The 16,901-nt window shown below is 47.6% G+C and overlaps 1 protein-coding gene across 3 annotated transcripts in view; it reads right to left on the bottom strand.

Annotated features, from left to right (window-relative positions):
- hacl1 (2-hydroxyacyl-CoA lyase 1) overlaps nucleotides 1-16,901 on the bottom strand; it is a 111,160-nt gene that overhangs the window by 4,979 nt on the left and 89,280 nt on the right. For all 3 annotated transcript variants that reach the window (XM_085988046.1, XM_085988045.1, XM_085988047.1), the window contains one exon: nucleotides 3,516-3,623. In XM_085988046.1, the coding sequence (XP_085844172.1) occupies nucleotides 3,516-3,623 (108 nt within the window). The remainder of the gene's footprint in view (nucleotides 1-3,515; nucleotides 3,624-16,901) is intronic.

Genomic DNA, 16,901 nt, shown 5'->3' with positions numbered 1-16,901 from the left:
TAGATTATCATTATTCCCTCGTACAATTAGCTCCACGCTACTGAAGGGAGAAAACTGGTCTTCAGAGAAAAGAGGCTTGATCACAATCAATGCATCATAAACAGGTGGTATTATGTGACTAAAATCGATCCATGCCCATGCAGAGATCTGCATTTGAATCGAGCCCAGCCAGATGGGAGGATTCGTGATTTTATTGGACAGCTGTTAAAAACTACAGGTGAAAGGAATACGAACACTCAGGAGCACTCATCAATTTAGAAATAAAAATAACAGCCTTACATCATCATTCGAGGTATAAATTGTACCAACATCTCTGAGTGGGGAATAGAAAACCCAAAATGTCAGAAAATCTATTTATAAAGTGGCTAAAATTGTTACCAAAGCAAAATACTAGTGAGCATGTTATCAAGATTATTTATTTATCAGGGAACAAAGAGAGACAAGCCATGGAAAGCTCAGCTGCGAGTAGAGAGAAGAGAAATTAGCAACCACTGCCATGTTAGTGACCTGGATAAATAGCTTCATTATCAAAAGGGCACTTCATCTAACAGCTAAGCAAAGAACATACTGCACCTCCTAAAAACAAATCATACCAATAAACAGAACCAGGATTTATATCCTCTGAATGAAAATCTAACATTCAATGCCTTGGCCTATCATTCAGTAAAACTGGCTGTACAAATACCTCCTGATATCCCAGACCAAAAGAGATCATTGATTTCAAATGTTTGTTTTCTGTACAAATGGTTGAATCAAAACTGACACTAACAATGCGGGCCTTGTTCTCTCATCAGCCTCTTAAAATGCAACATGGAATCCTTCAATGGTGCAGTGTCACTATTCTCCAACACCTGCTGCTCTTGTAGAATCAGCTGCAGCTCCATTTCTACCCACTGGTATTCTGCCATTTTGATTGACCAAAATTGTATTCTTTTACAACAATTGAGGGAAGGGGTTGGGAAAAAAAAGCACTTAATAGATCTTCTGCCTTCTAGAAAACAACTTCCATTTATATAGCATCTTTAATATAGAAAAACGTCCCAAAGCGCTTCACAGAAGCGCAAACAGACAAAAATTGCCACGAAACAAATGGATGAGTAGAAGCTTAGTCGAAGAGCTGGGTTTTAAGGAGGGCTTTAAAAGGAGGAGAGGGAGGTGGAGAGGTTTACGGGTGGGAGCAATGCCATGGGAGATCCGCACTGGATCTCAGGAAATGAAGCTGTACCTTTAGTATTGATTGCACAAGACAAAATAGGAAAATCAATCCTGCCGACATGGTAATGTCACTGCAGCAATATTTTCAAAAATATAATTTTGCTTATCAAAATACTATTACACTTTTCTAAAGGTAGAACCACTTGGAGATTGGTCTGGCAGTGGTGTACATTGATGAAAACTCTAGCCAGAAACCACAGGTAGTCATTACTTACATAATTTTATAGAGTATAACACTTTAGTAATAGAAAATGCGTCATGTTCAGGATTTGCGAAGGGATTTTTGGCTTAAGCTACAATATATTTTTGATATGAAGTCAGATGCAGGATTAATTCCCAAAGGTCCAGCACATTTTTCAATCTTGCCAGAGGAAAATGGTTGGAGCGACTGATACAAAGGGGGATTAGGTATGTTAATGAGCTCTATGATGTATGTTAATGAGTTCTACGATGTATGTTAATAATCTCTCCAATAAAAGATAAGCCAACCGTCATATCAGTTTGAGACAAAAGGAAGGTTGTTATTTCCAATTCCTTCCAGTAAACAGTCACGCATGGTATGTTGGGATGGATGTAACATGCAAGCTCAGCAGGAATTCACTCCAAGAAGAACAGTACCTGGTTTGATTGGCAGCTCAACTAGCCAATCTCCAGGCACATGGGGGGGGGGGGGGGGTGTCAGAGATGTAACTTTTGGCACCCTGTCCAGCTAAGAAAGCTCGATTAAGAAAGAAACCCTGAGAATGAAAAGTTTTACCTTAAACATAGTGCCGACTAGATTCAAGGAGAATACTAGCTTGAAAAGTGTACCTAGCCTGCTCATAGCAGGAGGGTGATATGCTTTCTATGTCCAAAAAGTTGAACATAGTTGATATTCATTGTAATCGTTAATCTGTTTGCTCACATATTGTACGAAAAATAAATCAGCTTGTTGATTTATAATTGATGATCTCATCTCAGTAAAGTGCTTCATCAGTCCACCTTTCGGAAAATAGAAGAAATGCATGTTGGGGCAATTGCAACATATAAAATGTGTATGGATGTTATCATGGCCCAGTAATTCGGGTCCCAACGCGTGAGTAAGCACCGTGTACTCACGCGTGGGCCCGATGGAAGTGCCGGTTTTCAGCATGCACAGCGCATGCGCGGAAAACCGGCATTTCCTTTCCTCTGAACCAAGGCGTTCAGAGGTCGAACGCATGTGCGCAGGAGTCTGCGCGTGCGCGCTGAAATTCCTTCTTTTTTTAAGCTTCGCCCGAGCGTGAAGGCCTCCAGTTTTTACGCGTGAAAAAAGCAGACGTAAGGACTCAGTTTTAAAAGGTAAGTGGTCTATTAATTAAAGTTAGAAATTTTTTTCCATAGGTTTATTATTTTTAAAGAATTTACAGTAAGGTAAGTGTATTTTTAGACCAGATTTTAAAAAAAATTATTTTTTTCAAAAATTTGAATAATTGTTTAGATTAGTTTTTTTAGAGTTATTAATAGTTCATTTAATTAGTGGGATTTTTAAAAACTTTTATTTGAAGTTAAAGTACTGTTTTGGGCGCCCGGAGTTTTCATGAGTTTGACAGTTCTTACTATCAAACTCATGAATGAACTTTTGCAACCTCCGATTGGTTGCCCAGTGCTCACGTGATCCCAGCCGGCTCATCGAACTAACTACGCCGCTGGATCACGCAAGCACAGCGCGCCGGGAGCTGAACCGGGCCACAGACAGGAAATGCACGCAGGCCCAGGCTTCAACTGTCAGCGCGCTATATAAGTGTAGGTCGGGGGCTTGCACCCGCGGGAAGCCCCCCGACACCAATTTCTGGGCCAATATAAATACACTCAGACACAAAATTGGAATATTGGAATCCACACTAATAAAGAGTAAGAACAAAATGAGAACACTAACAAATGAAGAAATTTTGCTCGCATAACGAACTACTGGTAAAAAACCTTATTTCCACCCCTCACCCACCCAAAAAAACTAAGAGTGAAATTGTACTAATCTAATCAGGTTCCACTGCTAATAATCCACAGGGCACCAGTTTCTAATTGAGTTAAGAAATTGAGTTAGTATTCAACAATCAGTATGAAGCAAGCAGATGTACCTCTGTTTCATTAACTTTGACAGACTTGTCAATTAAGGCACGTGTATGCAGTTGGCTTTGTTGTACTGCAGCCAGCTGTATATATTGGCAGAAATTTAATCAGCTCCAGATATAGTTCTATGCTTTCAAAAGGAAGCTCGTGGATGCTAGCTTTATTGTGTGGAGAAAGAGATTTATTAACACCCAAAAAGCTTCTTTACTTACACAATTGCAGTCTCGCCCAATTTTGACATCTCTTTCCAAGTGTCCTCATCCAGTCCACTGTAAATTCCATTATTGTTCACTACAATGACCACTATCGGCAAACTGTACCTAAGATAAAAAGAAGTTAATGCTTACCAGTAAATCATATTTATATGCAAGGTACTCCAAACCAGCTGTGTAATTGTAAACCACGAGAGACACAGCTTAGAAAAAAGGAAACTTCAAGGGGCCTAATTCAATTCTTCAAGATAAGCCTTGGAGTGCATGCAGTGCAGATTCACCAGAATGATACCAGGGCTTAAAGGGTTAAATGTTGAGGATAGGTTGCGTAAACATGGCTTGTATTCCTTAGAGTTTTGAAGGTTAAGCTGTGATCTAATTGGAGGTATTTATAATGATTAAGGAGTTCAATAGCAGATACAGAGAAATTATTTCCTCTGATGGGGTTATCCAGAACAAGGGGGCACAATCTTAAAATTAGAGCTGGGCCATTTAGGAGTGAAATCAGGAAGCACTTCTTCCACACAAAGGGTAGTGGAAATCTGGAACTCTCTCCCCCCAAAATGCTGGGTTAATTTAAATTTTCAAGACAGCGAGTATGAGATTTTTTGTTAGGTAAGGGTATTAAGGGATATGGAGCAAAGTCGGGTAAATGGAGTTGATATACAGGTCAGCCATGATCTAACTGAATGATAGAACAGGCTCGAGGGAGGGCTCCTTGGCCTGCTCCTGTTCCTATGAAGGCGATTGACAAAACTGATCCAGACAAATTGTTCACTATGGTGAATGTTTCTAATCTGAAGGATTGGACACTTCGCACCTTGGTGCTGGAAACCTTTATTGATCTCGGTTAGGGGCTGAGAGGTCAGAAAATCAGAGCACACACAACAAGAGGAAGTCGAGACCCAGCAGAAGGCTGCAAATGGACCAAACCACTGTCCTGGGCAGTAAGACAAAACACAGAGAGATTGTGTTCTTATGTGGAGTTAGACAACCCACCAGAGTGGGACTACGTGCACACGTTCACTTTGTAACAGTGTACAAACAGAAGTTATACTGCTTGTACCAAGTGCCTCTAATCTTACTCTGTGCTCTGTAGGTTTTGCCTACTGAGGAATAAAATAGCTAATGAATCAAACCAAACATTGGCTCGCCTAGTGTTAACTTGGTCCGACTTCAGAAAAATTGAACAAGCACATGCGCACAAGACACGGAGATCTGGTCCTCAACAAAAGGGAATTTAATTGTTACACTCCCAGGACCTGTTACCACACCAGTAGAAACAGAGCAGTGGGAATTATCTTCCGTAAGAAGGAGGCTACTTAGGAGCTGCAGGCACCTCTGAGCCCAAGTAAATATCTGTGGCAGACCTGAATTTGTAACAATCGGATTGTTCACACTAGACCTACACGCCTTCCATTGAAGACACTCCTCCAAAAGAAAGAATTTGCATTTATATGGCACCTTTCACGACCTCAGGACCTCCCAAAACACTTTACAGCCAATTCAGCACTTTTGAAGCTTAGTCACTGTTGTAATGTAGGAAACCCAGCAAACAATTTGAACACAGCAAGGTCCCACAAACAACAATGAAATAAATGACCATATCATCTGTTTTAGATGTTGGTTGAGGGATAAATGTTGGCCTGGACACCAGGAGAGCTTCCCTGCTCTTCTCTGAACAGTGCCATTGGCTCTTCAGTTTGCATATTGTTATGTTAATACATGTAATTATTAACACCCTAGAAGCTCTCTCCCCTCCAAGCACATATTGTACATAAATTTCCTCTAGAAATGTTGAGGCTGCTATATAATGTTGATATTCACTGAATATAATGTTGATATTTTTGCAGCCACTTCTAGGTTTCTAGACTTCCTTTCACCATTTTGTGTATCCTGCTTTTCTCTCATCCTCCCCTACTGCCAACTTCTCTCTCTGATGTGAGGGAATCCCCTTTCAGACAGTGCGACAAAATATAATTTTAGAAAGCAATTAACCTTTACGACCGCAGCTGTTACTCCTGCATGCTTGAGGGCCTATGCCCCTATTCATGTACACTGAGTGAGACAAAGACTTTTCTGAAGATGGATTACATATATATTCAGCAAACTTAAAAATATAATTGCCTTGGAAATGCCATTTTTCATCAATATTAAAACTCCCCCCCACCTACCATTCTTTGATTTAGAATTATTATTTCCTGCAAAAGTCCATGAATGGAAGAATAATCTAAATAAATTATTTAATACCATCACTGGTGATTCAGTAACTGCGCCACATCTATTTACTGAGTGCTGCATAGATGAAATGACTAAATTTTAAAAAATTAACAGGAAACTAACCAAACAATTTACCAAATGTATAAAAAAGTAGTTTCATAAACTGCCCACGACTCAGCAGGTTAAATGTGCCATGTCTTGTCACGCATTACACACATTACCAGCAAGATTTCAATTCAATTCCTGGGTGATCTCAGCTGGGTTGGCGGGGTGGGGTGGGGGGAGAAAATTACAATTAGCCTCAGCATCCTAGTCTAAGGGGAAAGTGAAACGAGAGAGAGTAAAAAGCAGCAAACAGGATTCATTGCTATCCAGTGGTTCCTGGTTATACAATACTGGAAAGTTCATTGTTGCAGAGCGGGATGAATGCTGCCAGGGATGTTATCCGCCTGGAGGTCCTGACGTTAGGTCCATCCTACAGCCAATGAAACTAATCCATGCTTGCCCTGGATTCTGTTAGGTACATTGAGGAGGCTCAAGAGCATGGAGTGTTTTCATTTGATTTCCCCTCGCATGGATAGAGCTGCTCTACTGTATAACTGTCTTGCTGCAGTTATAAAGGGCCTTGGTGAGACCACATCTTGAGTATTGTGTGCAGTTTTGGTCGCCTTATCTGAGGAAGGATGTTCTTGCCATGGAAGGAGTTCAGCGAAGATTCACCAGGCTGATACCTGGGATGGCAGGAATGACGTATGAAGAGAGATTGGGTCGATTAGGCTTGTACTCGCTGGAGTTTAGAAGAATGAGAGGGGATCTCATTGAAACTTATAAAATTCTGATAGGACTGGACAGACTAGATGCAGGAAGGATGTTCCCGATGGTCGGGGAGTCCAGAACCAGGGGTCACAGTCTAAGGATAAGGGGTAGGCCATTTAGGACAGAAATGAGGAGGAATTTCTTCACCCAGAGAGTGGTGAACCTGTGGAATTCTCTACCACAGAAGGCAGTAGAGGCCAATACATTAAATATATTCAAGAAGGAGTTGGATATATTTCTTAAGGCTAAAGGGATCAAGGGGTATGGGGAGAAAGCAGGGACTGGGTACTGAATTTGGATGATCAGCCATGATCGTATTGAATGGCGGAGCAGGCTCGAGGGGCCGAATGGCCTACTCCTGCTCCTATCTTCTATGTTTCTATGCTCATCAGCATGAGGCCCCAAAATCCTCCTCGAGGTCCTCCGGCTCACAGCTTGAGCCTTCTCGCAGAAATTCCTTCTGCGCCATTCCAATCTGTCGATATGTAATTTCCTTGATTCCCTGCTGTTGCACACTTTTCATTCCCTAGCCCTCATCTTCTGCCCTGACGCACCTTGGAGGTAAAGCCTGTTACCTGGCAGGGCTGAACACTCCCAGTGGAAAGCAGCGCTGGAGACCAGGGGTAGTGTGTGCTGCCGTGTTGTTAAATCATTATATGGCACACTCGCTTTTGAGTCAGAAGGCTGTGGGTTCAAGTCCCATGCCTGAGACGAACACAATATCCAGGCTGACGCTCAATGCAGTACTAAGGGAGTGCTGCATTATCAGAGGTGCCATCTTTCAGGTTAGACATTAAACCGAGACCCCAGGTGAGCATAAAAGATTCCATGGCACTAATTCAAGGATAATCAGGGGCATTCTCGCCAGTGTCCTGGACAATATTTATCCCTCAATCAACATCACTAAAACAAATTATGTGGTCATTATCTCATTGTTGTTTGTGGGACGTTGCTGTGCACAAAGTGGCTGTCGCATTTCCAACATTAAAACAGTGACTACACTTCAAAAGTACTTCATTGGCTGTGAAGTGCTTTGGGACATCCTGAGGTTGTGAAAGGTGCTATATAAATGCAAGTCTTACTTTATTATTTGAGCCACTTTTCCAGTGCCCTGGCCCCATGCCCATTTTGTGTCCAGGATGAATCAGATTTCTATCTATGTACAGGGCTAGAGGTTGTAACCTTTTCCATTACCTGAAGAGGCTGCTCCTCAACTTCTGGCTACATTTTCCACCTACACGCTTTTTCTTTGGTCACCTGGTACACAAATGGTCAAGCTGTCCATAGGACTTTCTTGTGGGTCTGCTCCTGGGCCTGGTAAAATCCACAGGTTCAGGATGCATAGTATCATTGGGGAGTTTCTCCAGTTGCACTTCCTGCTATTCTGAGCCCTGATGAGTGGCCAGGTGAGTGGTCTCCTGTGAGCGGAAGGCACATTATGATGACAGCCAAACTTTCATTTAATGCTATACACTGGCACTTTTACTTTAACTGGGCCGCCTGTTATGCTGCTCTACTCTGGCAGGGGGACACATGAAGTTGCATTTGTTCTGGTAGCTTTGGGTTCAGACAAAATGACCAAAAAAAAGTTACTCTCAAAAATTCTGTGCCTCAGTTGGTTGGGACATCTTACTTTATCTTCCTGTACATGAAAAAGGTGCAATTTTCATAATTTTAGCCCCATGAGAGAACTTTATTTATTACAACACTGGGAACATGGGGCTAGAAATTCACTGTCGCCCAGGAACGGGCAGTATCATTAGAAAAGTTGGAGAATTAGCACCAGGCTCTAATGCTTTAGACTGTATGCAAAATTCATGCTCACTTCTCAAAGAAATGATTGGAGGGTGGACCAATATCAGGTGCAGTCTAATCGCAATTCATGATTGCCACAGGTTTTTTTTAAGTTCTTAAAGGGGAGATTCTGCAGAACCTCATTCTCAGCATTGCTGGCTGTGCAGCGGCCTCAGCAAGCAGGAGCAGGTCAAGGAGAAGGAGCCAGAGGACTGAAGCAGCTGTACTCATGGCAGACCCGTGCCCCAGGGAGAGAGCCCGCAGATTCAGCGTTCAAGCACTGGAGGTGTTGGTGTTCGCTGTGGAGAGATGGAGGGCGGTGCTCTACCCAGCCAGTGGCAGGAGGCCCTCGACGCAAGTCTTCCACACCATGTGGAGGGAGGTAGTGCAGCACATCTCGGGGTCCCCAAGACCCACACACAGTGCAGGAAGAAATTTAACGACCTCACTCGGGTGGTCAGGGTGAGTGAATGCTTCAACAAATGCTACATGCCACCATCTGAACCAGTCTTCACGCACCGCTATTAGAAACTAAAGATGCCTAAAAATGTATATGGTTATGTGATTAAAACTGATACAAAAAATGCTGTGTTTAAATGGTTATATTCGAATTGCAGACGGAAAGTCTCCTCGGACCAGATAGATGCTTAGAAGTGCTAATGTTTTGATTTCCTATGGAGGGTACTATATACAATCTCCCTATTGCTAAGCGATTATCTGTTGTTTTTAAGTTAAGACTTGAACCTTGTTTATGTATTTTATGTATAATGCTAAGGTAGGATTTGAAGTTAGCTTAACAGAACTGCTTGCGAAGATAACGGAAGGAAGTTTAGGGAAGTTAACGTAAGCATTTGCTATGTTTTAAAGGAAGTAACACTCTGAAGCGAACAGGTTTCTGGTTGGGCCTCATGAGATCAAAGAAGGATACGGACGAAAGAGACAAGACACAAATGCCACAGGAAGGGAACCCTGGGAAAATATAAACAGAGAAAGTCATGTGGCCAAAATCATAAGACATCTTTAGGGCTGGCTTTGACACAAGAATCGAGACAAAGAACTAGAAGTCCCATTGGATATTAAGGTTTTAGGGGAACTTCTATAGGTCAAAAGGTCTGGTCAATATCCCGGTTCAGGCCCACCCCTAAAAGTAGAATAAAAGTGACCTCCCGAAAGCTTGTACTCAAAGACGGAAAAGTGAGAGAGAGAGCTTGTACTCACAGGCGGAAGAGGGAGAGAGAGGAGGCTCTAGACGAAAGGAAGCGAATTGCTCATGTGTGTCAATCTGTCCGATCGGATCAGTATCAGCTTCTTGTCACGGTCGTATGTTTTTGCTGTATAACTAATGTGTTATATTCCGTCTTAAACTCTGATTAAACACAATATACCCACCATATTGGTTTGCACTCGAACCTGATTATTTCAAGTGTCCAGAGATGGCTGTAACATGGCTATTTCTAACACCGCCCAAAGCACACCATGGAGCCCATCATTTCCAGTGTGTGATGCGCGATCTGCCATCTTCCAAGGGCAGCACGGTGGCATAGTGGTTAGCACTGTTGCCTCACAGCGCCAAGGACCCGGGTTCAAATCCAGCCTCGGGTGACTGTCTGTGTGGAGTTTGCACATTCTCCCCGTGTTTGCGTAGGTTTCCTCCGGGTGCTCCGGTTTCCTCCCACATTCCAAAGATGTGCGGGTTAGGTTGATTGGCCATGATAAAAAAATTGACTCTTAGTGTTAGGGGGGATTAAATACGTGGGGTTACGGGGATAGGGCTTGGGTGGGATGGCTGTCGGTGTAGGGACCGGGTGCTAGGGTTTGGATGATCAGCCATGATCTCGTTGAATGGCGGAGCAGGCTCGAAGGGCCGAATGGCCTACTCCTGCTCCTATCTTCTATGTTTCTATGTATGTTTCCATTGCAGCACAGGTGGAAGCGACGCAACATCTTAGTGTTGTAATGCAGTCTATGCTTGGTGGCATCCAATCTCAGACTGCTCTCGTGTAGTCTCAGCTTGATGCCATGCAAGCTCTGACTGATGCCATCTTGGCTGGGTCTACCGTCGACCGGAGCTTTCACGGTGTGTCGCAGCAGCCCAGCAATCTGTGCTTCAACAGATTGCTAGGGATGCTCAGGTGCTGTCCCGTGGCAGTGGGTCTGTGGAGCAGGAAGCTGCTGTCCTCTTTTCAGGATGACAGCATTACTCCTCCTGCCACTCCGCCAGTGCCCTTGTCCCTGCCTGTCATCCAGCCAGCCCAGACTGCTGCCACCCATGCTGAGGTGGTGCAGTCTACAGCCGGGCCTTCCAGGCCCAGAGCTGGATGAGGGTGTCCTGCAAGGCCATCTGAAGTCTCCCGCATGGACACTCAGCAGCCTTCCACCCGTCGTGCTGCAGCCACTGTGGGCCAACACTTCGTAGGAGCAATAGAGTAGGCAAAGGCACAGTAACCAGAGGCACTAAGGGATTGCACAAGGGTGAATAGTTAATATTTTTGTTGTAAATATATGTTCACTGATTTTTCATAAGTTTATTAATTCAGTTTGCATTATTTTGTGGAGTGTCTCATTTCAGCTTTGCGCTGTGATACAGCCTGCTAGAGGGATGGAATGATGGTGATGTGGTGAGCAATGGGGATCTGGGGTTTAATTAATTCAAACCGCAGTCTGATGAGGCGGTCATGGACTGCCCTTCCGGAAGGCCAATTGAATTGGCTGCCTCCTCCCTCGCTCCTGTTCCTCGTCCTACTCCTCTCCCGAGGTGGTCTCGCAATCCCTGGTGGCAAGGGCTGGGCCCTCATGATGGCCAAGTTGTGGAGCATGCAGCAGACCGCCACAAACTGGGACATCTGCTCAGCCGAGTACTGGAGAGCTCCTCCCGAGTGGTCAAGACAGTGGAACCGTTGCTTGAGCACTCCGATGGTCTGTTCAATGATTTCCTGGTGGCAGCATGGCTCTCATTATATGAGTGCTGGGCAGGAGTGTTGGGGTTGCGGAGGGGAGTCATGAGCCAGGTGGAGAGCGGATAGCCCTCGTCTCCGACCAGCCAGCCGCGAGTTTGACATGGTGGCTGGAAGAGTGCTGGCACATCAGTCTGGTGCAGGATGAGGGCATCGTGGCTGCTGTCAGGATATTGGGCATTGACATTGAGGATTCGTTGTCTGTGGTCGCACACCAACTGCACATTAAGTGACTGGTAGCCTTTGCGGTTACGGAAGATCTCAGGATTGTTATGCAGTACCCGCAAAACCACAAGGGTGCAGTCAATGGCACCCTTCCCCATGGAGAATCCCGCTATCCTGGCAAAGCCACATGCACACTTGTCCTGCTTCTCTCTGGTGATAGGGAAGGAAATGTAGTGCCTTCTCCTACTGTAGAGAGCCTCTGTGACCTTCCGGATGCAGCGATGGATGGCGAACTGCGAGATGTTAGCTATGTCTCCTGTTGCAGACCGGAAGGATACGCTGGCGAAGAAATTGAGGGTGGCAGTGACCTTGACTGCCATTGAGAGAGCCGTGATCACCCTGATCTGAGGCTAGAGGTCTGGTTGCAGGAGGTGGCAGAGTTCTGTGACCACCTCCTTGGTGAAGTGGAACCTTCTAATACACTGCTCCTCGCTTAATTGGAGGTAGAAGTGCTCTCGGAATACCCTCGGAGGGTAAGGCCTCCTATTGAGAGCCCTGATGGCCCTCCTCCTCTCTCTGGCCACATGTTCCAGTCTTTCTGGCTGCCTCCACTGTAGATCCTGGAGGGTGAAGTCCACTGTCAGTACAGCCCCCATTAATGTAACCAAGTGTAGCAGTTTAATTTTTTAAAGAATAAATGTAGCTACTTTTTAGTTGCCACAACACTCCTGATATGAAATAACATTGAAATTACGGAATCAGACTGTTGCACTATGTGAAACTGACAAGAAAGCACCGAAACTCCACGAACCTACAGCTGCGACTCATTACTGATGATCCCTTCAAATAACATGCCTGGCACCGGCTTCCTGTTGCTTCACACCAGCTCTCGTTGTCGCCGTTTTCTCCAGGTGTTAAGGTAGGTGGCGACAATTAATTCTGCCGATCGGGCGGCCAGTGAGTGGCAATAACCGTTAGCAGCAGCGCTGGGGCGGGATTTGGCATGCGGCGTTGGATTCACCTCGTCCTGGCAATAATGCTCCAGTGCTCCATTAACGCCAGCAGATGGCGCTAACGGGAGGTGCTAAGTTACCAAATTTTCCCCCCCATGATCTTTGGGGATATTAACTTGTTGCTGGGTGACATGAGCAATATTTCTCAGAAGCTCTCAAAATAAATTGTGGTTTTGCCAACTTCGGAAATGTGTTATCAATAGCACCAACGAGTTAATGTTGATTTTATTTAAAAAGGCTGATATCAAGGGGGAGAAATTCAGTTGTTAGCGCCACCCGTTAGCACCTTAAGAGGGCGATAAGTGGGGCGCGAGGCGGCTAGCGCCTGTGCGCGGCGAGACCTGCGCCTCTCGCGAAATTGAGCGGACATTTAGCAGTGGCGCTAAACCGCAACGCCCGCTCAGCTGCGCGCGCAGATCCTGACGTCATTTCATGGTGCAACGCCCTTGGGGCGCCCCGAACCGAAAATTCAGTGGCGGCCCCCTCCTTTCCGCCTGTTGCTCCCAACGACTGGTTGACTGGAACGGTTCCCAGCCGTTGTGGGGCTGGGGGGGGGGGGGGGTGCTATTTAAAGGGGGCTCTTCCTGGCTTCTTTGTGGTAGCCATTTTTGGACCACTCCTTCTGTGAGAGAGAGAGAGATTTGCAGAGAGACAAAGGGACAGAGCTTTCTGCATTGAGTCAGCTCTCGCACAGGTACTTTTGGCTTCTGACCAGAACTTTGTAGTTGGTTTGATTTTTCACTGGCATAACCTTGAGTGGCCACATACTATGGGGGCTGCAATAGGTGGGAACGTTGGGTTTCTCCATTACATTGAGAGGGCTCAGAGACGCCGAGAGAGAGTGCCAATCATAGCCAGACGGAGGAGGGCCAACAGGCGTCGGCACACGAGACCTTACCCTCCCAGGGTATTCCGCCAACTGTTCTCATACCTCAACATGTCTGGGGAGCAGTGTTTTCGGAGGCTTCGATTCAGCAGGGAGGTGGTCACTGAGCTCTGCCACCTGCTTCAGCCAGATCTGCAGCCTCAACTGAGGAGCAGGACGTCTCTGTCGGTGGCAGTGAAGATAACAGTGGCTCTCAATTTCTATGCTACCGGCACCTTTCATTCCGCTACTGGGGACATTGCCAATATCTCCCAGCTCGCGGTGCATTGCTGCATCCATCAAGTCACGAATGCCCTCTTTAAAAGGAGACGTCAGTACATTTCCTTCCCCATGACCCCGGACAAGCAGCAAGAGCGCGCAATGGGATTTGCAAGAATAGCGGCCTTCCCCATGGTCCAGGGCGCCATTGACTGCACGCATGTGGCTTTGTGGGTGCCGCAAGAGAATGCCGAGGATTACCGCAACCGGAAGGGGTTCCATTCGTTGAACGTCCAGTTGGTCTGTGACCACAGACAGCTGATACTAGCTGTCAATGCCCGCTTTTCAGGCAGCAGCCACGATGCCTTCATCCTGCGCCAGACTTCTGTGGCAGACCTTTGAGGCCCCGGCTCACCCAGGAGGCTGTCTTCTCGGGGACAAGGGCTATCCTCTGTGCACCTGGCTGGTGATCCCGCTCCGTTCGCCCAGCACCCCTGCTGAAGAACGATACGAGAGCCATCAAGCGACCAAGAACATCACTGAGCACACAATCGGCGTGCTCAAGCAACGGTTCCGTTGTCTGGACCATTCCGGGGGAGCCCTTCAGTACTCACCTGAGCGAGTTTCCCATATCGTTGTTGTGTGCTGCATAACCTGGCAATCCTCAGGACTCAGCCACTGCCACCAGACATTGGAGCAGCAGCAGAGAAGGAGGAGGAGGAGGAGCACCAAGACGGGAGGGAGGCACAAAGTGCAAGGGCCGTCCGTCAGCGGCTTATAGCAAGTCGGTTCTAGGCCCCCTCTGAGGGAATGGCTTCTGCCATTCAAAGAACATGAATGGAACCGTGCTGCAAACCCGAAGCCGGTCAAGGCAACAAATACTTCAAAGAGCAAACATGCACAATCTGAATAAAGACACTTCTTTATTTAACAAACTGTGCCCTTCCCGCATGACAAAGTAATAGAGAGAAACCCCAAAAAAAGCAGTCAGACACATAACTGGTTCTCACAACCTGGAGACAATGAACAAAACAGTAACGAAAAAATGACCACGATCCTCGGCCTTCAATAAAACATTTAACAGCATTTTGCCACACCTCCTACTTTTTGCCCTTCGAGGGTGATCTGCTTCGCTTGCAAGATTCGCCCCTTCCCACCCTGCAGCTCCTCCGCAATGGGACCCCAGTGGCTGCAGCAAGGCTGGGGGAAGGCTGCTGAGTGTCAGAAACTGAGACTGCAGATGCCCTTGAGGTACGGCCTGGACCAGCTCTGGGCCTGGAGGGCCCGGCTGCTCCAACTCTGCATGGGCGGTAGCAGTCTGTCCTACAGGTGGTGGCAGCTGCAGTGGAGAAGTGACAGTGTTGGCAGCAGGAATGCTGTCATCGTGAGAGAGGACAGCAACTCCCTGGTCGGACGACACACTGGCACTCCCACGGGGCAGCACTGCACCATGCGGAGCAATCTGCTGAAGCACAGACTGCTGACCTGCTGCGGCGCGGCGAGGGCCCCGGCGATTGGTGCCCGATCCAGCGAGGGTGGCAGCAGTCAGTGCTCGTGTGGCCTCAATCTGCGTCTGCATGAGACCAGCCACTGACTGCAATGCAGCACTAAGCACTTGCGTGGAAGCCGCCTGTGCTGCACCGAAGTCCTGCAGACTCCTTGCCTGTGCTGTACTGAAGTCCTGGACACTCCTTGCCAGTGACTCAATGGATTCGGGCATCTTTGCCACTGCAGCCATGAGCTCAGTGTGCCTGTGCTCCGCCTGTGTGCTCATTGCAGCGAGGAGACGCACCTCTTCTGCGCTCACTGTAGCAGGACTCGAGGCCAGACTCTCCCTCCGGGGAGAAGGCCGCCGAGCTTCCCTACCCCCCCCCCCCCCCCGGCGTTGCTGCAGCCCACTGGGCCCCGGAGCTTCTCCCTCCTCAGACCATTCCCCCCTCCTCCCCTCCAGGGAAGACGTGTCCCCATTATGGCCATGGGCTGCCTCGGCTGACGCTGATGGTCCGGCTTCCTCCTCCTCGCCTTCAGAGTCACTCGCAGTGGCAGCTTGAGGGCCCGCCTCCTCACTTGGCGAATCAGCATCTGAAAGCAGGGAGGTACAAGAGTGGCTTTAGCGTGAGGACAGGGTGGCAGCGAGGGAGGCATGAGTGCTGCAATCTACTGTATTGGTTCGATAGTGGCAAAGGATGCTGGTGTGAGGCACAAGTGGAAGGAGAGAGGTGAAAAAGGTGATGACCTTACCATTGCTGTCCAGAACGGGGTCGGCATCTCCAGTAGCGACGGGGCCAATCATCCGGCCTGCCATAATCCGCTGGACTCGCTGCTCCAAATCGGTGAGGGCTTGAAGGTGAGGCCGGCCTCCCCCGGTCCGTTGCTGCTGCCTCCGGTTATGGGCCAGCTTGCCCTGCAAGAGAAAGGATGGGCTCTGAGTACAGTGTGAAGCCCTGATCTTGGCTGCACAGCCTCCCATGGTGGAATAGCCCTTACAGCGTGAAGCCCTGATCTGGGCTGCACTGCCTCCCATGGTCGATTAGCCCTTACAGTGTGTAAAGTGGTGATTGTGCATGTGATTTTCATGAAAGGCCCTTAGGTGTTGGATGAGGGCTGGGCATTGGGGCTTTCAGGACCTTTTGGCCATAAAGTGAGGTGGACATGCAGGGATGAAGAGGATTCTGAAAAGGGTACTCACCCTGACGACCCGAGTGAGGTCATTGAACTTCTTCCTGCATTGCACAGGGGTCCTAGGCACCATGCTGCTGGAGGTCACTCGGTGAGCCACCTCCCTCCAAGCTTTGCGATAGTCGTTGGGCAGCGGCCTCCTGCCACTGTCCGGGAACAGGATAGATCGCCTGCGCTCCACCGCGCCAACCAGAACCTGCAAGGCCCCCTCGCTGAACCGCTGCACTCACTCCCTGGCCCTCTCCATGGTCCTAGGCGTAAGAATGTGGCAGCAGGTCTGTCCAGGCCGAGAATCAGGGCTCCGATGCGCAGGGTCTGGCTGCAATCCAAGATCGAACCTCCCCTTTAAGAGCTGACTGGCGCCAGCGTGTCTGCGTGCAATCGCTAACTGGCCACACCTGCGCTACGCCCGCCCTCGGTGGTGGCGCCTTGCTTCTCAGGCTTAGCACTTTAAGACAGTCGTGCAGCACCTGTTTTAGCGCTCCAAGCACCTCCTGGGGCGAAACAGGTCAATTTAGCAGTAGGTGGCGATAATTTGCGCCGGGCACAAAATTTCACGCCCGCTCGATACTTACGCCCCAAACGGTGATGATACTGAATTTCTCCCCCCCAATAGTTTTACTTGTGTAACTGTATTTTTCTAGCAGGAAGGGATCCTTCA

The sequence above is a fragment of the Somniosus microcephalus genome, chromosome 5 (genome assembly GCF_052327205.1).
Source record: "Somniosus microcephalus isolate GS21.2 chromosome 5, FLI_Smic_1.0, whole genome shotgun sequence".
NCBI lineage: Eukaryota > Metazoa > Chordata > Chondrichthyes > Squaliformes > Somniosidae > Somniosus > Somniosus microcephalus.
Note: the sequence above shows the minus strand (reverse complement) of the source record. Positions and strands in the feature narration are given on the sequence as shown.